The sequence below is a fragment of the Haliaeetus albicilla genome, chromosome 18 (genome assembly GCF_947461875.1).
Source record: "Haliaeetus albicilla chromosome 18, bHalAlb1.1, whole genome shotgun sequence".
Taxonomy (NCBI): domain Eukaryota; kingdom Metazoa; phylum Chordata; class Aves; order Accipitriformes; family Accipitridae; genus Haliaeetus; species Haliaeetus albicilla.
The window spans coordinates 26356502-26379704 of NC_091500.1; the positions used below are offsets into that span (position 1 = coordinate 26356502).

The following is a 23203-nucleotide window of genomic DNA, read 5'->3' on the forward strand; positions in this document are numbered from 1 at the left end:
GCTCACCTAACTCTGGCTCAGATGCCTTTTGGCAGCTTCTTAAAAAAGACTGTTGTTTTGGTTTGGTTTTTTTCTTGTCACAGAGGAAAAACTGTGCTATTTTATCTAGTGGAGACAAGATACTCTGGAGCAGCAGTAGCTATGCTGATTTCCATACAAGACCACACATGGCTCAGTTGTTTGGAGGTCTGGTGGCCTCAGTGTACAGCCTACAAAGACCAAAGATCAACGTCTGAGCTTGCATCTTTAATCAGATGTCACTTCTTCTCCCTGTGAAGTAAGAGGAAGATTTGCTAGAGGGAAGACTTCCTCAAGTGCCTTCCAAGAGCTCCATCGTTTTACAACTGGGCTACGTAAAATACGTCCCCTTGTCACATCGGCTGCTGCGGTACAGCCCGGTGGCTGGCAGCAAACCTCCAAATTTCATTCGGGGTGTGCTGCTAATGGCCTGCCACTTCCCAGTAAGGAAAATGAAGCGTAAAAGGTTGGAGGAGAGTGACATTGCTTTCAAGTTATGCCGCAGCGCATTTGTGGACAGACTAGGAGGCTCGCTGCTTCTCTGCGTGGGGAGCCCCATCAGCTCTTTATAGTCACCCTCTTTTTACCTGCTCTAAATAGCAAATATCATCTAAAAATCTCTTGCTTGCATGAGACAACGCTCATGGAAAAATAGGTGTTTCAGAAAGTTAGAGAAACCTGATGCTACCAGGATACAGAGGTGGTAATGCTTACTTCATGGGAATGTTAATAGGAGTTACCCACTGAAATCCCCCGGCCTTTGACTGAAGAATAAATCTGAGCAGAGATGTTGACTCTTTAACGTTGCAGGGGATGGGTGGGGGAGGGCATGCCGGATTGAACTCGGAAAAACTAATTTTCCATTGGTTGGATAATCCCTTCAAAATCTGTTTTCTGAGCATCAGGCCGAGATCCTATCTTTTTATTAATGCCTGCACAGCGCCTGTGTTTGAGCAGAATGGGTATCAGCGGACGAGTAGCCATGGCAAATGCAAAGGATGTTTCCGTACCTGGTCAGCAGTCAATAGCTGTGAAGCTGAACCATTTAAATCTGTGCTAATATTCAGCGCTTGGGATTTATTCTAGAAAATTTATGCTGCAACTCAAGAAATACCAGCATGGCAATATGCACTGAGGCCGTCAGATGAATTGCTCCGTTTGCAATATTCACAGTCCATTAAGCCCAATAAAAAAATGCACTGTCACCAAACTGGAAAAACAAAGCTCTGTGCTATATATCTGTTATTTTTCAGTATGGTAGGCATAGCTGTATTCAGTAGGATTTCAAAATTGGAAGCGACTTTGGTGAAAGTATAGATGAATCTCTTCAAAACACAGTATACATTGCCTCACTATTTTCAAACCCCAGCAGGGAACAGCCAGCAATTCTCTGCCTTGTATTTTCAGTCTTATTACAGACAGCTGGGTTTGATCCGGATCACTGGCTCAGGCTGACGCAGAGAAAGTGATGATGTTGTAGCATCTAGTTTGTTGAAAAGGGAGAATATGGATTTATCTATCTATTTATTTATTAATCTGCAGAGGATGAGGCATGGGTAGTACATAACTTTTTGAATGTTTTTAAGGGAAAACAACAGTTTTGATGCCATACAGAGCAGAGGGAGGGGATTTAGTCACCTCCACAGACATCTGAGGTTGTTTCTACTGTCAATAACAGCTATGTAAATTTTGTACTATTGGAAAAACCAAAATACCTATTTGATGTTGTTTTTTTTTTTACTTACAGTACTTATGCACACAATTTTTTCCCCTCTTACACTTGAAGTAGAAGGGAGGAGAACGTTTTTGCCTTTATGCCTTACAGCTGAAAACAGGCATTTGAAAGCAAATTAGACACATGAGAGAGAACTAATGTGGTTGTTTTGTCATTTTCAGCCTGTGTACAGTGGGGTTTCTGTCTTTGATGGACTGGTGAAAGGAATGGAAGGGTGAATTGCTTGTCGCCATATAAGCTGTCAATATATAATTTGTCAACATATAATCTGAGGCAGCCTCCGGAGAAATAAGTACATGCTTTGTGGTTGCATTCATAATGAATTCAATGAAATGCTGCAGATACCTTGTATAAAGACAGGACAATCTAGCCGTAAGACTAAGCTAATTGAAAAGATCTTTCTAATTTCAGGATGAAATTCTTGTGAGCTGGTAGGGGCTCTACGTCAAAAACACATCACAGAAAGAAAAGATCCCTGCAGCTCGTGGTATTGATGATAATCAGTTGCTTTGCCAATTCTCTTGCGTTACAGCACAGGTTGCAACACCTCTCAGAGCTCCAAGCCACTTTTCCCCACCTGTCCCTGCCTGCTGTCTGTAATTCAGCTGCTCCTCATGAGCTTCTCTATGAAGTTTATGTAATTAAAATTACCTTTGTGGAGGAAGAAAGAGGAAAGTCAGGTAATTCAGTTTGACTGGGAACCTTGACTAGACTTTGCTTAGTGCACTGGTTTAAGCATCTGTTCTCAAAACAAGGTAACTTTTACCAATAAATAAAATCCGATAAGTAGCTGAGTATGACACTAATGGTCCAGAAAAGATATAAGATATTAGAGAGGCAGAGAACACCAAGAGTGATGAGGGGAAAAAGTTACCTGAATTTCTCATGCTCTTTGCTTCCACACTACAACATGTGAAAGACGACAGGAGTTTATATGCTGTTAGACAGCAGGCATGGCCACCCCAAATACTGCCTATCATACAGGAACTTTTAATATAAGGGTGCAGAAATCCATGATGGGATTCTCATTCTGCTCTTCATAAGCCCCAAGCCAGAGAAGAAAAATGTGTTGTAGTCCTGGAAGAGTCAGTCCTTGAAATCTACAGCTTTCCTTCAAAGAGAGTAAGTTCCTGGGACTGCCCAGCATGCTCTTCGCTCATCAATTGTTTTTGGTTTTTTTTTATATGAGCTCCAAATATAGTTCCCAGATGACAAAGCTGTAAATTCTTTAAGTCTAAGATGCAGCAAAGTGAGCTGATCAAATCTGGCATTGCCACAGTCTCTCTCTCCTTTCTTGCTGTATGTTCCTGGTCCCTTCTTTGCACCCAGCTGGGTGTTTTTCTGAATTAGCTGTGAGCCAAATTGGTAAAAATAGACTCCCAAACTGCTGACCAAACATTTACACCTCCTTTCTTGGATCAGATCAAATGCTCATCTACATGCTATATTGATTCAGCATTCAAAGCCAATGAAATAAAAAACTTGTCTTTTTGTATTTTTCATAGCAGTTTGGTTTCCCACCGGATCAGCAAGCTTGATCTTACCCTGCTGCTGCAACCAATGCACAGGAGAGCTTGGGGAAGGGGAGATGAAGAAGAGCACTTTTTTCAGCAGACGAGCATTTTTTTTTCAGCAGAAGCCTGCAACTGGAGAGGTTTAGGCTGAAGAGTGGCTTAGGATGGCCAAAAGAGACCTGAAGGCCTCTGAGATGTGGTCCAGCCTGTGCTCGGCTGCAAGACTACTGGCAAAGCAAGAGAGAATTGTCTTGCCAGGGAGTTTCAGGGCTACAACCTCTCCTTTGCCGATCACAAGGGCATTGGGTTTGGTTTCTGACATGGTAGTGTAAGCCTAACTTAACTGACTGTCTTGTGGTTTAAGCTTAAACAATGAAAGTGTAGCCTCAGAGTCTAAAAACATGCAACTGATGAAAATGGTGTCGAATTGGTATTTGTCCTGTGGAACTGGGAACTGAAGCGGTTCAGAGAGCAGATATAGGTAATGATGGCTGGGTTAGTTCCCAATGGAACTGGCTTGCCTGAACTGGCTATAATGTGCCTGCACGAGCGTTCGTGCTGGCTGGCACGAGAAGGAGCCATGGGTGGGGGAGGACAAGACTGCAGCAGCCTAGATTTAGGCTTAAACAGCCCAGATTTAGGCTTAAACTGCAATGACATTTCATATCCAGAGTGAGCTGAGGAGCAGGTTACGTCTGCCCAGGTGTGGAGCCTTAATGACAGCAATTAAAGTCAGCCTAGATAGGAAAGAGCAGTGGGAGCAGAAGGTGGAGACCACACAAGTCTCTGCCCTTGGACCCGCACCGTGCACTCCATGCTGAAAAGGAGTGATAGGAGATGGGAGAAGGTCTGGGGTGCTCTTATTCCCGCTGTTTTCAGTACTTGACTTTGCTGGTTCAGAGCTATGAATTGTATGAAATCTTCAAGGGATTACTCTGGGGTGTGTAGATACAATCCTAAGCGACATTAGCTCAAATCAACTTTTGAGGAAGGTAAGGGTTTTTCTACTCACCGGCCTTACCCAGCTCATCTTGGAAACTCAGCACAACTCTCAGCTGCCAAAATCAGCGCCTAATGTTGGGTGAGATGTTACTTATTGCAGGCAATGATATTGTAGGGCTACTCCCCAGGGGAAGTCATGGCCTGTAAATGTGCAAAAGCTCCAGTGGCCCGTTTCCTCTAGATGTGACTCTGATTTTTACATATTTTCATTCTTTTTCTGCTATGGTTTGTACAAGGCACAATATTCTTGTCCTGGAATGTTATACTGCTGAGTTGTTGGTTGCTGCAATTTCACAGTGGGAAAGCATGAATTTGAACTATTAACATTTTAGTTCCTCTCCTACAATATGTATTTGGAAACATGGTTAATTGCTGCAATTGGTCTTTAAATACTGTAGTAATATAGGAGTTAAGTGTAAATATTCAAACCGGTGCATCTAAGGCTGAGTTACTAAAAGCATGGTGTGCAACGCTTGCTGTACTGATTGGTTCCAGAGGGACTGGTTAGGTGCTAAGGGTTTCTAAAACTCACAGCCGTGTTTACTCTCTGTAAACTAAATAAGAGACTTAGAGGCCAAACTAGAAATGTGCTGGGATTTGAAAGTTTTTTGTTTGGTTTTTTTTTTTTTAATATAAATAAATGCATGAGCCTATGATCACAGGGAAGCAGAGAAAGAAAGGTGAAGCAATATTCTAGGTATGACTGGGTGATACTGAGCCTGCCTTAAAGAGTTTGTTACAACCATGAGCCCTTTAATTAAGTGGAATCTACCTCAGCGCAGAGGGTTTCTGTAAAAAGCCTTTACTCCACACACGACGTTCTTTAGGTCTCTGTGAAGGGCAGAAATTTGGCCTAACTGGTGAGGTTCCGCCCCAGATATAAATCCTTGATGAAAATCCCAGTTATAACGTTCAGCCACTGGATGTCCTCATTTTCAAAGGTCTGCAAAGGTTGATGAGCTGGAAAGCCACGTGTTGTTGACAGTTTGCAGAGCACTGCATAAAAATATTCTGTGTGTATTGGGTATTGCCAAACTCCAGGCTTACCACCCATAAAGCAATGGAATCAGTTTCACTTCTCAAGGTAATTAAACTCCTACTGGATGCAGAACATGTATTTAATCTGCTCCTTTCTCCATCTCTCCCTCTTTTTTGCTGACTTAACTGTAATTTACGTAACAGCTTGCTTTGCAGGACTTTTGCATTCCTAAACACCAAGAAGTTCGCTACGTTTCTTTCTTTTTCCAGTGTTACCTTCACTGGAGTTTACTGCAGTTTTTACTGCGGATTCTGACTGCAGCTTGGTTTTTCCAAGTTCCTATGAATTCCCAAGGGCGCATCCCTCTGCTCGCAGGAGTCCTGATCTGATCCCATGAAGACTTTGTCAGTGATCGGTAATCGCATCGTGCGCAGAGCTACACCTGTCCAGAGAGCTTCACTTTGCTTTTTCTCAGAAGGCTTGCTTTCTCCTGCAGCTCGTGAGCCATCACCACCCACCTTTCCTTTGCTGCAGGCTCCCCTGCCTGCACCATCACGGAAGGTGTTTCTCAGCCTGAGCTTCCCCTGCAGCTAAAGCTCTCATCCAGCCTCCTCGTTCCTGCAGCTCTAATGGCATCATCCTCTTTGCCAAACATTCCTGTCTTCTGATTATGATTTGACATTGCTTGTCAGACACTCTCCAACAACTTATAAAAATCTGAGCTGGCAGAAAAATTGGCAAAGGGCTGTCTGTAGCCGCACGTGGATTTCATGTTTGTTCATGAAATGTGGAAAACATGTTCATGAAAATCTGCATTGTTGGGTTTTTTCGATCTGAAGTTTCAAGAAGAAAAATAATCTACTTCTCTTAACTTTCTGCCTTTGAATTTCTCTAATTTAAGCTGCTATGAAACCACGTTGCCTTTCCAACAAGGGGGCAGCTTGTGCTCTGTGAACACTCGTTTGAAATCGTGAAAGCAGGTTTTGCCCGAGGACAAGCTCAGTAGAAAAATTGAGGCTAGACTTCTTTCCCTCATAAAGGAAACTCGCCTTCTGGTGTAAATGGGCATACTTAGACTAGATACGTACACTTCATATACCGGCATGATAGTTTCCTTCCTACCACGCTGGTGCATGAGGCATATCTCCAGAAGGAATCAGCCTCTGTAGCTGCTGAAGCCTCCTAAGGTGACTGGGGCCAGGTATGCATTTATTTATCTACTTGCTGACATCTCTTTTCAGTGGTTCAGCATTGGATGAGGGCTTCAGAAAAAGAGACGAACATGTTATCTTTCCACGCACAACTCTGCAGGACCAGTAGATCCTCGTGGAAACTCGCTCACCCCCTGGCCGTCCTGTCGTGCCCGCTGTGGAAGGGGAGGCATGCCCAGAGCTGCCCAGGTGGGCAGTAACCTGGCGTGCTCCTGATAGGACTCCCGAGTCCTGGGATTTGCTCCCAGCTCAGTAACCCTGCTGGTTTCTGGCCTCTGAAACAAACCTAACATTTGGTGAGCCGGGAGAAAGATTCGGAAGATGAAGGACAAAGAGAAAAGCACCGCGGCAGATCTGGATGACACGATGCTTGTCGCAACGTTGGTATCTTAACCCCAAGTACGTGCTGATGTTTCCGTAACAGGGAAAGTAGCAGAGTGTGGTAGGAGCAGACTGCTTTGTAGACACAGTGAGGAGCTAAGAGCAGCTTCAGAAGAGGACATGTGTTGCAGGAGTCCTCCCATCCCCGAGGAGCTGGCCGTGGTTGACTGGAAATGAGCTCTCTCCACTCCTGGTGCGAGACTAACCAGGCCGGGGGAGAAAATTAAATATCATGTCCCTGCCCTAGAAACTGTGAAATTTGCTCGCCTTAGGCTAATGACGCTGATGGTGCATCTAAATTATCGTCTCAGAAAATTCAGCTTCTAAACTGCTTATGAGCTGGTGACAGCCTGCAGTCTGCTCAGCCTTCGCCCTCTTGCAGGAGAAAACTTATTGATCCTTTTCTGTCATTCCGAAGGGTGTTGTGGGCCATGCTAACAGTGGTGGCATATACGGATGAAGAAGAAATGGCGTTGGAGTCTAACATCTATGTTCTGAGGTCGGACGCTGCCACTTTTCCCTCTGGCACTCATGGTCATCCCTGGAGAGCTGAAGCCCACTGTGATTTTGGGGGGATCTACCTGCTCTTTCTTCTTGTGGCTTTTGAAGAGCTCTTTGGAAAATGTGGGATGCTGCTTGTAGTCATTCCAAAACTGGAGATTTTACTCAGAGTGCTGAAAAGAGATTAAAGGTTTTGCAAGCAGCAAACCTTAGTTTTACAGCAAACACAGAGGATTTTGCTTCCTCAGTACAAAAGCCCAGATGCAGCTCAAATTAAAATCAATAATTGATCTACATCCATTTACAGATGCAACTACATTCGCGTAGGCTGGGAAACCTTATCCCTGTGCGCACATTTTCCTTTTAAGCAGCTTGTACTCGTGCTGCCTGCAAATATATCTGCTCATCAAGCGGGCAACACTTGGTCCCTTCTAGGAATGAGCTGGGGCCATTTTTTTGCTGCTGGATGCCAAGAGGAGGACTGACAAGACAGATGGAAGCTGCTGAACTGTTACACAGCTTGTTAGAGAAGCGCAGAGCCCTTTAAAGCTCAGGGTGCAGCCAGGATTTATCTATTGAGAAATGGCAGCAGTCCCCAAACTACGTAGCTTGCATGGGCAACAAATCTGCCTTGAAATAAGCAGCGCGGATGCAGCCTGTAAGGCTGAACTCAAAATAAATCTTTTTTTTTTTTTTTTTTTTTTTTTTCCTGAGATGCTATAATACGGTACGAGGCTGAGCAAACATACTGTGACTCTCCTCTGTTCGGTGCTCCGTGTCCCAGATCACTGACTGCAGCTACGCCAGGCTACGGGTCACGTGCCTTTATTCCCTATATAGAGAAAAATTCCTGCTATGTTAACGACAGATCTACAGGAATTTCGTTTTTGCTTCAGCTGGTTAATGAACCGACGTCTTGCTCTGATGGGTCCTTGCAGGGAGCACATTGCGAGGGCTTCCCTGCTCCCAGCACCGGGCTGGTGGGATGGCTCCGCAGGGGAGGGTTTCCAGTGACCTGGGGTGCGTCCCAGCTGCGGGACCCTGCAGGGACCCCCCCTGCGGACCAGGGCCCTGGGATGTGCCCCAGGATGTCACCGGCTGCTGGAAGCCCAGTTCTGGGGGGGTGGCAGCCCCCACTGCCACCAGCAGACTCAGGTTGTCCCCTTCCCCGGGAAGGAATTGCTGGCATCTACCTTGGGGTCCAGCTCTCGAGGGCGCTTTTGGGGTCTGTGCCCCTGGGGACTGTCCCCTCCTTCTCTGCCCCCCTCCCTCTCGCTCCTCCCCTGCTGCTGCCCCCCACGGCCCCTGTCCCTTGCGTCCCCCCCGTGTGTGCCCAGCCCTGGGTGGAGGCAGCCCCCTTCTCCCACCGCCCCAGTTCGGACAGGCAGGTCCCCAACACCCCCAGGCCTCCTGCTGCTCTTGGGGGGCACACGGGCAGCCCGGGCAGCGTGATGCTGAGCTGACCGAGTCCACGGAGGATTTGGGGGATTTTTAGTTGCTGAATATGAGGCTTGTTAAGTGCACACGCTGCTGAGCCGATGTGAACTGATTTTTATTCTTTTTTCAGAGGAATCTTGGACAAGTTTCACAGCTGTGGCAGCAAAAGGCACAATGGTGACAGGAGGCTGAGCTCTCCACTCAGCGGTCCCTTCTGGTAGAAGAACTCTTTTTTTTTTTTTTTCCAAAACAAATAATCACAGCAGCAAAATTACTGCGCATCTTTTCAAGGTGCGGCATAGCGTATTTTCTGGTAAGTGTGTTCTTAGAACCAGCTGATCGTTTTAGCTGAAACTTTCTTAAAAATACCTGAGTCTAAGTCAGACATGTAAGGTAGAAAACATTATCCTGACAGTTGGAGTCTGGGGAAGTGGCAAGCAAGTAGAAACTAGATCTTACAAAAGGAAGTACCGGGCCAGCTAAGGATGGAGGTTATCAGCTCTTCCCATCACTCCTGATGACAGAAGGAGAAAATGTGCCCTTCTGCTTCCTAGGGAGGTTTCCAAATGTAAAGAAAGGGGCTTTGTTTTTGGGCGGGGGCGGGGGGGATTTTGGCTGAGGAAGGTTTGCAGGGAAGCAGACAAAGATAGGAAACCTGCAGTAGCTGGGCATTGTGTGCAAGAGGAGAAGCTGCCCATTCAGTGTTTACAGTGTGTCTTCAGGAGCTAGAAAGGGCAAGATGCTTTTATTTTTGGCTTCATTTATAGCTATTGTGTCCTCTCAGCTTCCCTTCTTTTCAGCTTGCAGCCCCAAGATTAATTCAGAATATAGCATCGAGCTTCCCACCTTCCAGAAATTAAATGTCATGATCTCATGTAAGTCTTGTAGGACATGGACAGGGAGGAAGAGGGAGACAAAAGAATCGAGGAAAAAACGCATCATCCAGCCAGATCTGCATTAGGCCCAACATCTGTATCCTGGGATCAGATTTCTGCTGAGATTTCGCTCAAGGGCAGCTTGTCCTTCCTGCTGGGAAGAGACCGTTTGCCACAGCATGAGCATGGCTGTGTTGGGAAAGTTGGGGGAAAAGCAATAAGTAGGAAAGGGGACCCCGGGTGGGCTCCATTTCTTTGGGGGAGCCCATGTCCCAGGAGCATTTCCACCGGGCAACAACCCCAACTGTAGGGCTCCTAAACCTGAAAGCACTGCTGTATCTGAACGGCCTAAACCGAGCGAGCCCATGACAAGGAGTGGGATTTCAGGCAGTCGAGAAGTCGAGCCTGCGCCACGAGCTGAGAGAGCCCCGCGCCGTGCGCAGCAAGGCAGTATGGATGTGTAGGCTGCAAAATTACAAGCTGCTTCTTGCCAAATATGTGGCTGCAACGAGCACACTGAAGTAGACTGGGTTTCCCTTTCGCCCTCGTCTGGCCTCCTGTTAGTCTATGCCTCTGCAAGGTGTCTGGATGAAGCGCTAAAAAGTGGAAATAGAGATACAGAATGAAAAACTTGAATAAAACATCCAGGCTCAAGATCTGTGTTTGCATGCTGGCTGAAGAAACAGTGGGCATTTCATAATGAAAGCTGAGCAGTATCCACGGTGGGGGATGATGTTTCCATGTAAGGATTCCCACCAGTGGGCAAGACCAGATATATATATTGCACCACTGGTGTCAGCTGGAAGAAGCCTATTTTTTGGGTTTGTGTCCAACAGAATCGACCAGATTCTTTTCTAGTCCACACATTTTCAAGTGTTTGCAGTCATCTCAGATCTTCACATAATCAAATTAATTTCAATACTTTCTTAAAATACAAAAGAGTTTTAACTGAGCACATTGGTACCTGGCAAAACCTCTTTTCTCATAAAAAGACCAAATATAGGATAGGATAGGTAGTTTATTTGCAAGGGACCTACAACGATCGTCTAGTCCAACTGCTGGGCTGGTAGAAGTTCCTTGCAGTTGGGAGTTCACTAAAGGCACGCCAGGGTCACGCTCCAGCCCATTTTGCTTTCCATTTACTCCTTCTGTTGGCCTGCAGAGCTTCTGAGGTGCCTGCATGAACTTTCCAGTTCACCATAGTGTCTGTTTGCCAAGTGTTTACTTGACCTAAATTCTTTTGAAAAACCATCATTTGTGACAACTGTAGCGCAGAACTGGGTAGCTGGTTAATAAATGCCGTGACCTGGACACACAAGCTCTGCCATTTTGTTATCAACAGTATAGGCAGTTATTTTTCTGTTTTATTTATTTTTTAATGTTAGCTGTTTTCTTAAACTGTGGGGTTTTTTAACTAGAAGATTGAGCTGTTTCATATATGTCCTAAATTGCTAGTTTAGCTTTCGGTCTCTAGCATAACATCTCTTCAGAAAGGTATTTAATTCTGAAGACAATTGTGCTTCTCACTGAGTGGTTACAACATATCTGGTAACTCACTGGATTCAGATGTCTGCTTTCAACACCAATTGTTACTGTGACACAAAGGCAGAAAAAATATTTTACCTGGTGCAACTGCTTACTACAATTTTTCCATTGGCATTCTGAATAGATTCCAGTTTTATTTCCTTCATCCTGAATCTAATTCCTTAAATAAGCAACTTTCACAGTCTACCAGTTCCTCTTGCTCTAAAGAGAAACGTCAGAAATGTCCTCATTCTTTTTTCCTGAAGATCAGCAACACTTTTCTAACATGGTAGTTCATAATTTGAAGAAAAAAATCTTCTATGGTAAAAGTCTTTGAAGTACAACTGTCTAATTAACATGCATTATATGAGCTAAATAACTATTATAGGAAATTAGGGAAGAGTAGACTCAACATTAAACTTGCATTTATGAATACCAATGTGGAACTGAATGTGTGTGTAATTGTAGATAAGACCCCATTTGACTACTCTAAGGGCATTAAACTTCCCTTCCAGCTAAGATGAGAGGAAGAAGGAAATTCGGAACCACATGCCAAAAAAAAAAAAAAAGTTTTGAAAAAATTACAAGCCAGTCAAAATATTTTTCATTGTTGTCAAATTTACGTTAGCCCTAGTGCTAGCTGCTTCTACCTTGCATTGGTAAAACGTTCTCCAGGGTCCATCAATCAGTACGTGAAATGATGGGCTGTGAGGATGCTCCTGATACGAGTTCTTCACACGCGGAGTGATGCTCCTCATTGCTGCCCTTGCGCTGGCGCAACCCTGCACCAGCCCAGTTTCCCCAGCAGAGCCGGCGTCTCCTCCCACCCCGCGATGTTGAATGCAACCTGGCTCAGAGCCCACTGGAAGCTGGGGGTCTCTCATCATTCAGAGGATAAAGATGATGAAATGGCATGAAATGAAGGCGTGGCTTAATGCCTACCAAAATCCCCAGGCTGGGCTGATAGGCAGGGTGATCTACCTCGTGCTGGTATCTGCCTTTTCATTTCATGCCAAATCCAGCAGCGTCGTTGCCTCTGTTGGCCATGGAAAACAGAGCACCAAACTACAGGCAGTCAAGTGGTATTTAGCTACATCATGATGTCGATGTGACAAAATAAACCCGGACCTGAGTTTGTGTCTCTACTTGTTCTCTTCACGGTGGCTGGAGAAGCAAAATTTGCTGCGAGGGGTTGTATCTGGTTGTATTGGAACAGCTGAAAATAGTGAAAACATGAAAAAAATGGTTGGGGCTCAGAATCTCTCCATCAGCTGTGACAGACAGCCCAGCAATCGGGAGGGGAAAAAAAAAACCCAAGAAAGAAGGGAAAAACCCCATCCCAGACACCAGAATGTCTCTTCTCCTTACCTGCCAGAAACCATTGCTTTGTTCTTCTGGCCAAAGAAGATGAGGGGTGTCAGCCCTTGAAAGTTGGTGTGAAATAAGGAACCATCGGACACAATGCAACCACATATTACTGGCCACTCCTTACAAACCAAACTGAAGTAAATAGGATTAAAACAGAGTAATACCTCATGTGATTACAGCTCATTGTGTTCAAATAAAAGCTGACGTTATCATGAGTGATTTGGTTGGGGGTGGGGGTGGGGAGGAGAATAGATGCTACAGCTTTTGCTCACAGTGATTGCTATTTATAACACTGTAAAACCACAGTGAATGTGTTAAACGCACTGCCATGAGCAAGTGCTGCTTAAGCTTGGTATCAGGGCTATAATAATTCATTGCAATGCTTAGATGTGTCCTTATACTAATAACACATTAATATTATTCTGTATCAGTTCTTTCAGACATATAAAAACTTTGTAGATGTGGCACTTGTGATGATGTAACCATAATTTGTAACTGTGTGTGCAGCTCTCTAATCAATATGGGAACACTTTATAGTCACATTGACCTGCTGCTTTTACAACCCCCTTCTAAACAATTTAAATGGAAACTGAAGAGTAAATGTGACTGGAGTCCTCAGCCAGCAAAACGGAGAAAAGAGAAGTATGTCAGTGCTAATTAACTCCAGCACCCTGCCAGGCCGGGCTCTCAGCAGCTCTGCAGGCTGTAGCACGGGTACTGCGGGTTCAGTAGTATTCCCGTCTAATTTGTTCAGAGGGGTGGGCAACTACTATTCCAGCAGTGATCGAGTGCTGGTTAGATTATTATCCCCCAAACTGGTCCTATTGTCTGTAGTACTCGGATCTTTCTCTCTTCGTACTCTTCTTGTTTTGCCCTGGCTTCTCTGTGCTCTGTAACTGCATCTCTTTCTCCCTAATGAGGCTCAGAAATCTGCCTGGGGGAGGGAAGAAGTCCCGAATGCAGAAGAGGCTACGGGAACTTGGCCCACTTTATTTTTACTATTATTTATTGTATTTTCCTAGTGTTAATTTAAGTGGGGTTTGAACTATGAGCTTTATGAACTACTTAAACTATGCTGATGCAAAATCTATTTCCATCCATTCTCTTTTTGTTCTCTCTACCCCACAATGTACATTACTGTTAAGTTCTGATTATTTTGAATATTACTGCTTGCTTTGTAGCAGCACTAGCCTCCTCTGCACTCACCGAAACCCATGGTTATCCTTGCTTTAGGGCTTTTTATAAGAATCTCAACTGAAAACTTGGTGGTGTTTGCTTGAATTGCCTTTTGACAAGCCGGAAAGCAATTCTGTCTGAGCTGTGCTGAGGAGGGAGAGCTGCAGTGTGACCTTGCTCTCGCTTCTTTCAAACAATAACTTCCAGGAATACTCCTGAGATCAGCCCAGCCTTATCTGTATTTTACATTTCATTGTCTGAATTCCTTAAAAGTCACATAAACCTCATTTTTTGTTTGGGAGCACACAAGATGATGGTATCTAGAAAGAGAAATTGAGATTTTCAGCACTGAAGTTCTTGGCTACGTATCCAGACCAGACTGGCAGTGATTGAAGGATAGCTGTTTGTTTGATAGACTGTAAGACATTAATTTTTCGGTCACAACCTGTCTCCCAAATTTCAACTGTGATGTGACTGTATGTGTAACTGGTACCCCTGCTGTCACTCCCAACAGAGAGCCCTGGAAGCACTGACCTGTTCAGCAGGGCAATCCCTTGCACGCAACACATCCCCGCTGGCAATCTCGTGCAGGAGAGCTTGCTCTTCTCCCGCTGTGTATGTGCTGCGAATAACTGGGGGTGCAACCTTTGTTTGCAGGCACCTTAACGCTGTTTAATGGGGGCAGCAGTGACCGGCGCAAAACCTGATGGGGGTTGCCTGAGCACAGTGCGAATGGCAGAAAGAAATGTGAACTGTGGTATCGTGGTGAGAGCAGACTTCATCTGTTCCGCTCCGAAGCAGAGTTGGTAGAAGTCTGACCTTGTCCACCCGAGGCTGAAGAAAGCGGCCTGCCAGGAAAGAAGCATGAAGCTGCTCCCCACGCTCATTCATTGCTCTTGCAGAAGAGGTAGTGGCATTACCTGTCTTATGGATTTCATACAGCTCAAAGGCTCCTGGCATTACTGGGAGAGTCTTAAAAATAATATTAAGTTGTCCCAAGTAACTAAAATTCAGCCAACCCACATATAAAAGTACTAAAATACTTTTAGAAGTACTAAAAAGGAAAAAAAAAAGTAGAAATGGAAAGATTTAAATAACAAAGCTCAAAAAAAAAAAAAAAAAAAGGTAAACCAGACCAAATAGTTATCAAATGGCAGTTTGGAGCCAGGTAATCCCCTGCAGAACTGGGAGAGCAACAGACCTTATTTCCTTCTCCCCCTGAGCCGCACCTTGCCTTGCCATGGCAATGTGTAACACAGCAGGACTGCTGCTGTCAGGGAGGGCGATACTTCTGCCCCTGGGGGACACAACTGCCCCAGGTAAAAAGGTTGCCAGGTATGTGTTAGTACAAACCCTGGCAATTTGCTGTCCTCCTCTGCTTGCTCTCAGCTTCTCCTGTGTGCCTGGTTACAGCTTCTAGTTACTCTAATGTATCACCATTCTCTTTTCCCACCCCTTTTCAGAGACCTCTCCCAGCAAAATTTGCCCCGACATGAGGTCACTCTTCGGGCCACACAGGTTACAGAATTGGTCTCTTCTTGGTTTAGGGAAGGGTTTTTTATTGCTGCTATTTCTTAGTGCAGCAGAGCAATAGAGACTAGTAACTCATTACACTGACCCAAGCTGAACAGGTTTACTTGCTCAGGATGATGCTTTGTGCTGTGAGAATACTGTTTCCTCAACAAAGGCGCTGGTTTGTCTTTTGGCCTGCTTGATGCCTACTTCCATACCATAGCCTCAGGCTGTATCTTCAGGCGTGCAGTGGACCACTAGCACCGATTCAATGTCCTAAGCTCCCAAGGATTTTATCAGAGACCCTATGACAGCAGCTGTCCATCTCAGAGAAGGGGAAGAGGCTCTTTGCCTTTATATTGTCAGCTGGTGAAGGCAGATCTCATGAATAAGTATTAAGCTTTCTTGCCATCACTCTGTCCCTTGGACTCCCTGACACTCATGAGAAGCATGCAAATAGTTTGCCTCATCCTTCACTAAAGTACACAGACTCACCCGATAGTCATGGTCACCCCCGTTACTGTCTAGACTTGTCACAGTGAGACGCAGTCATGAGACACGTGACAGCATCTGCAGAAGTGACACCTCATGCCAAACTTTGTGTACGTGTCACGCAAGAAAGGCTCAAACTGTTTACAAGCCTCCGAGACAGATCAGTGTGCTGGGATCTTTGCGAAGCCCTCTGTCCGGAGGGTGTACTGGGCATTTCTCCCAAAGACCACAGCAGACGGTGGGATGGCGAGCCCCACAAGCTGGCATGAAATCCCTCCCGCGTAAGCCACCGCTGGAGCTCTTGCCTGGTGTCAGACACAGCTGTGGGATAGTGTGGATGCTTCCAGCCGAGCAGAAGGTGCACAGGGGGTCCTGAAGTGCCACTCACGAGCCTGTTCTTAAGAGCTGGAGCTCAGGAGTCAACCTGTTCATCCCTCTGTTTGGCTATTAAGCAAGCCACGCTGTTCTTCAATTTCAAATGCTTTGATGTCGCCCCATCCCTACGATGTAGTCCCATATAGGACTGCACGCCCCGTGTATACCGGGGGCAGTCAGCTGCAGCCCTCCCTCGTTCACATGCCCTGCTGCACGGCTCCCCTGCAGTCCCGCTTCTCCAGAGGGTTCCCTAGAAATAAAGGCACCGAGGAGCTGTAACGGTCACTGAATTTAGGCAAGGTGATCGTGGCAGCAGATCTTGGTTGGCCTCTGCCGAGAGCACCGTGTTCCCTGCGTCTGCTTCAAGACCTCCTGTGTCAGAGCTTGGGTGGGAGCTGCCAGGAGAAGCAGCTCGATGTGCTGAACCTGGCCCCTCGGCTCGCCCTCAGGGACAACCAGCCCCACCAGTAACTGGAAGTGCATCGGCTGGCCCCTGGCTGGGACCCACGGAGTGTGATGGAGATGGTCCTCCTCACCTCCACCTCTGCGATCCGCTGGCCAGCCTCCTGGATCCCTTGGCCTTAGCCAAGCTCCGTGCCGATGCGCAACACCTTTGTTTGATTTTCTCCTGTCTTGTAGTTATCTGATCTCCTGCCCCAGGGTGGGGAAGGCCCGAGAACACTGGTGCCTGCCTGCCCCGCTTCCAAGCCCACGTGAACATATTTATGAACGCTCCCTCCACGGGCACGGCAGAAGCTGAGGAAGCCTTTGCCTCCAAATATTGTAGATATATTGAAAAAACTAATCTCTAAGCCTTGCTCAGAATACCAGTAGGTAACGATCTTCCTTTCGAGTGCAGGATGAAAGAGATCAATCGCAGCTTTCTTTTTGTGTGTGCTATAAACGATTTGTACGCTTGTAGAGGATGAAAATTACGTTGGAAACCCGGTCATGGCATGGTCAGAAGTCAGATCGTTTCCTGTGGCTTTCTAAAAAACCCACTTCAGTTCAGTTGTTACCAGGTCAGCAATATTTACAGCTCTTTCCCCATGCCTGTGGGGAAAGCGGATTTCTTTACTTACTTCATTTAGACATGTTGGGAGGTTCCATGTAGTTTTTTTGTAATTACTGGATATATCGACTGGAGAAAGAAACTGTTGGTTCTGACCGATTTTTTTTTACGGTACTTACAAGAAAATGGTGACATTTTAGAGTTTCTTGTTTTGTAGGGCAGCAAAGAGTAACAGTACACAAGCTCCTAAAATGTCCTTTTTAAAGCCAAAAAATAGGCAGATCACTGCAATTCCCAGGGAAATTAAACAAGCGTAGCTTGCAAGATTTATCAGCAGATTTAAGAAAAACCCAACGATAAATACGTTGCAACTTTATGAAGTTAAGTACGGTCAGCACCGTGCGGGGATTGAAGGACGGCGGTGACTACAGTAAACTTCCCCCTCTCCCCTATTCCTGCACCCAGTTACAAAAAAAATCAGCAATATTCCAAGCGCAGCTCTGACGTTAAGCGCCCGTTTCCAGAAGTATTGCGTGTCGCCGTGCGGGTGACAAAATTGCCCGTACGCGACCGGAGAGCCTCCGAAGACGGTGCTTGGTGGTTGGGGCGCAGCGCGTCCCCCCGCTCACAGCGGGACGAGGAGCTGGGGGGGCTGCCGGTGTATTCGCTGCCGGTGTATTCGCCTTCGCTAATCCTTCTGACCTTGCAGTCAGCTCTCGTGAAAAGTAGATTTAAAAGCCCTTCTTTCAGAGAGCCCTGAGGACAGCATATGGATTTTTTTTTTTTTGTTTCCTAATGCCACAGCAACGTACTCTGAGAGGAAAAACATCAGCGGCGGCCGTTGTACCTGCACAGCGGTCCTCGCCCGTCGTTCCGTCCCTTCCCAGACCGCCTTGTGCTCCCGCAGCCCGGGGGGGGGAAGGCGCTCGCCTCAGGTGCGGGACGGCGGCTTCTCCCCCCCGCTGCGAGGCCGGAGCGGGCGGCGGCCCCAACCGCCCCGCCGCGGCCCCGGCTCGTTCCGAACCGCCGGCCGAAAGCACAACCCGGGGCACCGCCGCGACGGCGAATCCAGCCGGGGTTGGGGGACACACACACACACACACACACACACACACACACGAAAAGGCTGGCTGCGCGGCCGCCCTCCCCGGTCGGGCCGGCGGGCTGGGACCGGGTCCGGGGCGGGGCGGCAGGGCCCGGCCCCGCTGATGTCAGCCGGGACGGGGGAGGAGAGGAGGGGAGGGGAGCGGGGGGGGGGGGGAGGCCGCCCGTGTTCCGGGTCAGGCGCGGGAATGCGCCAGCAGCAGCAGGAGCAGCAGCAGCGCTGCGCCCGGCGCCCCGCCATGCTCCTGAGGGGAGGGCAGCGGCCCGCCGAGGAGCAGTAGGGGGGGGCGACCCCCGCCCCGCACGCCTCGGCTTCTTCCCGCTTCCCGCGCCGGCTCCCGCCCCATTGTTCTTCCCGGGGGCCGCCGCGCTCGCCCGGGGTCGCTTCCCGCCGCCGCCGCCGGGACCCGCGTTGCCGCGGCGGCGGCGGAGGGGGCAGCGGCTCCTGCGGCCGGTGGGGAGGAGGGGGCGGCGGGGAGCGGCGGCCCCCGCCCGCCCCGCGGCCCGGTTCCTCCCGCCCTGCCTGGCGGGGCGATGTTCCACTGCATCCCCCTGTGGCGGTGCAACCGCCATGTGGAGTCCATCGACAAGCGGCACTGCTCGCTGGCCGCCGTGCCTGAGGAGATCTACCGCTACAGCCGCAGCCTGGAGGAGCTCCTGCTGGACGCCAACCAGCTCCGTGAACTGCCCAAGGTGAGCGGGGGACCGGGGACGGACACCCCCCCGCCGGGGCCGGGGCCGGGGCCGGTCCCAGGCCCGCCCGGCGGCGGGGGCCGCAGGTGAACCGGCCCGGCAGGTGCCCGCCGAGCTCCCCCCCCCCCGGCCCGGCGGGGTGAGGGGGCTCCGGGGCTCGGGGCTGGGCGGCTGGGGCCGTCGGCCCTGTGGGGGGCAAACCCCCGGAGTTGCTGAAAGGAGGAACCGGGGGCTGGGGGTCAGCCCGGAGCGGCCGATGGCGAGGAAAACCTGGAGATGCGCGTCCTGCCGGGGGGAGAGCGGTGTTCGGGGGGCTGAGGGGTCGGGGCCGGAGTCACAGGATGTGAGTATATGTTGTGATTAACGTTCGCGTCATCGGAATGACGAGACCTTGGAGGGCCTTAAACCCTCCCCTTTTTTTCCCCCCTTTCAGCAGATACTCTCTGCTCTGTGCATGGGAAAAAACCCAAAGCCCTCTAGCAGGCAGCGGCGTTCCCATTTCTGCCTTCCACTCCTGGAAACTTCGTCATGCAAAACACAAGAGGCGAATAAGCTCTTTCTTTTTCTCGGTGTGAGTCCCACACAGTTGTCAGCGTTTTGCCTCTTGCGTGAAGCAGGTGGCCAGATTTTTGTGCGTGGTACTTTTTTTGGTAGTATCGCCAAAGGTGAATTCGCTTTCAGTTCAACGTGGTTTTGAGGCGCCGAGGTGGTGGTACCCGCCAGCGTGACTCGCCAGCTGGCACTCGGTGATTTTGCTCGAGGAACTCCATCGGAGCGATTGTGGCGAGGCACTGTTCGGCTCCACGGATATGGAGCGAGTGGGAGGTGTGCTCGACTTCTGACTTGGTGAACCAAGGGCATTTTTCAGCGTTTCCTCTTCAAACTTTGGATGCTTCAGAAGTCTTTGTGAGTTGCGGTTGGTAGAGTCTGACACTGGAGGGGAAGTGTTATCTGGAAGCCGCACCTTAAAAGTGTGCGAACTCTGACTAACTTGGAATCCAAGACACTGAACTCAGTAGCCAGAGCAATTTTCAAAAGCATCTTTGTTTCTACCTGAATCAAAACTGGTCCTTTCATACCAAAACTTAAACAGTCTTTTCATAAATTGTTTTTTCCACACTGGGTAGCAAGAGTAATCATGGCGGAGAAGTTTTCCTAGAGGCAGTGGTGAAGATGTTCAGTTGAGACAACATATTAAATTCGGCTTTTTCTTTTGAAAATCCTAGGCGCAGGTTTGCATCTTGTTGTGACTGAGCCCTTTATCCTTCTGAAGTAGAGCAAAACTGGTTTACATAGTCTCCGTGTGAGTGCTATTTTTACTTCCAGCAGTTTCTGCTGGCTTTGTGCACAGACTAGACCCAGGAGTCCCTTTCTTTTTGTACTAGACTTTTCTTCTTAGGGTTGGCTTTCAGGCTTGTACACTTACTATTGCAGAGGTATTGAATGTGCTTGTGACTGAAATCGCATTGAGACCTGGGTCTCTCTGTTTTTTTAAAAAAATAATAAATCCCCCCCCAACTGGTTGCTGTGTGCAAATGTAAGTGATGATGTCTGTTGTATTATATGGTATTTATGTCTGTAAATAGAGTGCAGCTATTCATTGTTTCTCCTCTTCCTTGAATTGTAATGTATGAAATAGCCTTTTTTGTCCTGTGATGGCTAAAAAGACTGTTTCTTCCCATTACTTACATCGAAGTACAGATTAAGTCCCATACATGTAAAAAATAGCTGAGGGGGTAAAAAAAAAAACCAACCAAACAACCCAGGCTCCTTGGCATTGCAATGGAATCAAGCAAAAGTTGAAGTTAGAAAGAAGATTTTTTTTATGTGCACGGATCAGATTACAGGAGTGCCTAAATATACTGTAGGAATATGTTTGTGGATTTTTAGCTGGACTGGGAGGAATCCAATGAAATACGGCTGCGGAGACATACTTGTAGTATCTGTCCCGAGTACTTTGTGCCTTGTCAGCAATGCAGGAAGGCATTTTTATTAGGGCTTCCTGGATGGGCCTATGAACTTTCCTTGTCAGTTCCTTATTAATGTTTTCTGATAAATGGGATATAGTCCCATCCGCTTAGATACGTGTTGACTCTGTAGGAATTTTGGGTACAAAAATGCAGCTGCAATCCTGTACGTGAAACTAATCTATTGAGGCTGGAAACAGATGGGAAGAGCCTCATTTAGCATTTCTACCAGCAAATAGTTTTAAAAGTTCTACTATAGGAATCTGGTTCAAGAGAATAGTGGAAGATCTGTCTATGGAACAGGGTACACTAGCTACAGGGTACACTGCTAATTCCCCTTTCTACTAAAAGGGTAGTGTTGATGCAAAGTACAGATACAGAATTGGAAATAAGTGCAAAAAGCAGGAGTACACCATACCTCTTGCAGAGAAAACACGAGGGAAATCATTAGGGCGTATAATTAACAAACTGTTAGGTCAGCATAGATCTTAGTGGTCGTTATGCCCTTAATCTGGTGTAATGCATTATATTAGTCTTACCTTACCTCAGTTAGGTTTCCTCTCGATATGCATGAAGGCCGTAACACAAAATCAAGTTGATTTTGGGCTCGGTTCAGGCCGAAGCAAGTCAGCACACTTGTTTAACTCTCAGTGGCTGGTTAGTTAGGTGTTTTCCCCATACTTGATGAAGTCCTGAAGTTCACAGTGATCTGTGCTCATTCCCGGTGAATCATCTGTGGGCTGTGCTGATGCCACGATATATCCCGTAACACCAATAAGGTATTCGTGTCACTGAGATGGTTGTGATTCTCCTTAGGAAATTGCTGCTGTAAAGGCTCACCTTGAAATTGTGAAGAAGAATAGCTCTGTAGACTCTTGACTTGCAGCAGAAGTTGCCGTAGTTGGATGGATGAGAAAAACCCCAACTCTGCTGCCCTGCTCTTCATTCTAGACACCGGTAATTCAGACCTCGTCTTCCCAGTGTGGGCCGGCGCGGTCTGAAATGGCTATTACAGCAGGCAGGAGGTCTTGTAATGCTTCTCTGAAACCAAGTAGATACCGGTGAGTTCTTTTCCCAGCTTTGCCGTGCAGCAAGTATGAGGCAGTGATGATGGCTTTATTGCTAGACGTTTGCTTTCCTTCCACTTGCACAATTTTTTTTTGTCCCTTCAAATGTGAAGCTTTCTGAGGCAGAAAAATATCAGCAAGTGGCACGTTGGAATACATGGACTTGTTGCGTTTCTCTCTAGTTGATGGGGCAACCTGAGTTGGATGCACATGCTTCCCCCCTTCTCCCCTGTTTCTCCCTGCCCCTGTTTCTATTAAGTAGCAATGAAGGGTGTTCTTTGGTTGGTTTGCTCCAATAGACTTGTAAAAGAATACGCTCTAATACACCCTAAAAGCTCCTAAGACTACAAAAGTAGTCTTAGGCTTTGTTTAATCTGCAGTCTTTGCTAGCATACTTAAAACCTCTATTTATTCTAGAGGACAGTAGAGCAAGGCGTATGTTAGGGTGTTTCCGAAAAAAACCCAACAGAACAAACACACACAAAAAACCCCTCAAAAGACAGAAAACCTAAAAAATTGCTATAGCATCTCGATGGGAAAGGACTAGCAGAAAGGCAGTAATATTTCTGCTTTGTACATTACAAGAGTCATCGGAGGTATGCTGAGGAGAGGAGAAACAAGAAATACACTTGAATTGTTTTGAAAGAGTTACTTTGTTGGTTTTATTTTTGTTGTGTTGGCTGACCAGAATGTGTGGTAGAATTCTTCACCCCTTTTTAAGGAGAGAGGGGTAGGAAGGGTTCATCTGGAAAACATCTGAAAAGAAATGTCCAAGAAGCAGAGGGAGATGTCTTTGCCCCCATTATTTCCACTCCTCCCCTCGTTTGCTCCCTTGCGCGTTCATGCATATGTAGACCAGAAAAAGAACTCAGTTTCTCTGACTCCCTTTTCTCTACAAATACCTTTTTTTCCTAAGCTATACCTGTCAGCCTCTCAGGAGTGCAAGTTAATAATTTATATTGGTACAGTAACTCACAAGTTTTTGATACCATTTTGCTACTGCACAGGGATCCTTTTGGTTTCCCATGTCACTACACTGATTCTTTCCCTGGGTCTCCTTAACTGCTCTACTGGATCCCTCGATTCCTTCTTCCCTCCCTTCCCCAGCTACGTGATGGAGAACTTGTGCTGATGTCGGCAGCGACCTTTCTGTGTTGTTTCCACTGGTGTCTTGGACTCCTTGCCCTGCGTGTTCATACTTTCCCGTCCTCCCCCGTCCTTGATGTCCCAGGATCTTGCTTACTTCCTCCGACCTAAACA

At 47.2% G+C, this 23203-nt stretch overlaps 1 protein-coding gene and 2 long non-coding RNA genes across 3 annotated transcripts in view; 2 read left to right on the plus strand and 1 right to left on the minus strand.

Annotated features, from left to right (window-relative positions):
- The first annotated feature begins 8339 nt into the window (after positions 1-8339).
- On the plus strand, positions 8340-13010 carry LOC138689734 (uncharacterized). Its single transcript, XR_011328644.1, has 2 exons — positions 8340-9091; positions 9579-13010. It is a non-coding gene; the product is annotated as an uncharacterized lncRNA (long non-coding RNA).
- LOC138689733 (uncharacterized) lies at positions 8879-18192 on the minus strand. Its single transcript, XR_011328643.1, has 2 exons — positions 17960-18192; positions 8879-17868 (listed from the first exon to the last, which is right to left on the minus strand). It is a non-coding gene; the product is annotated as an uncharacterized lncRNA (long non-coding RNA).
- Positions 18193-18364: 172 nt separating this feature from the next.
- LRRC1 (leucine rich repeat containing 1) overlaps positions 18365-23203 on the plus strand; it is a 75077-nt gene continuing 70238 nt past the window's right edge. Inside the window, exon 1 of the mRNA XM_069805974.1 lies at positions 18365-18909. Within this exon, the coding sequence (XP_069662075.1) occupies positions 18751-18909 (159 nt within the window). The 5' untranslated portion in view covers positions 18365-18750. The remainder of the gene's footprint in view (positions 18910-23203) is intronic.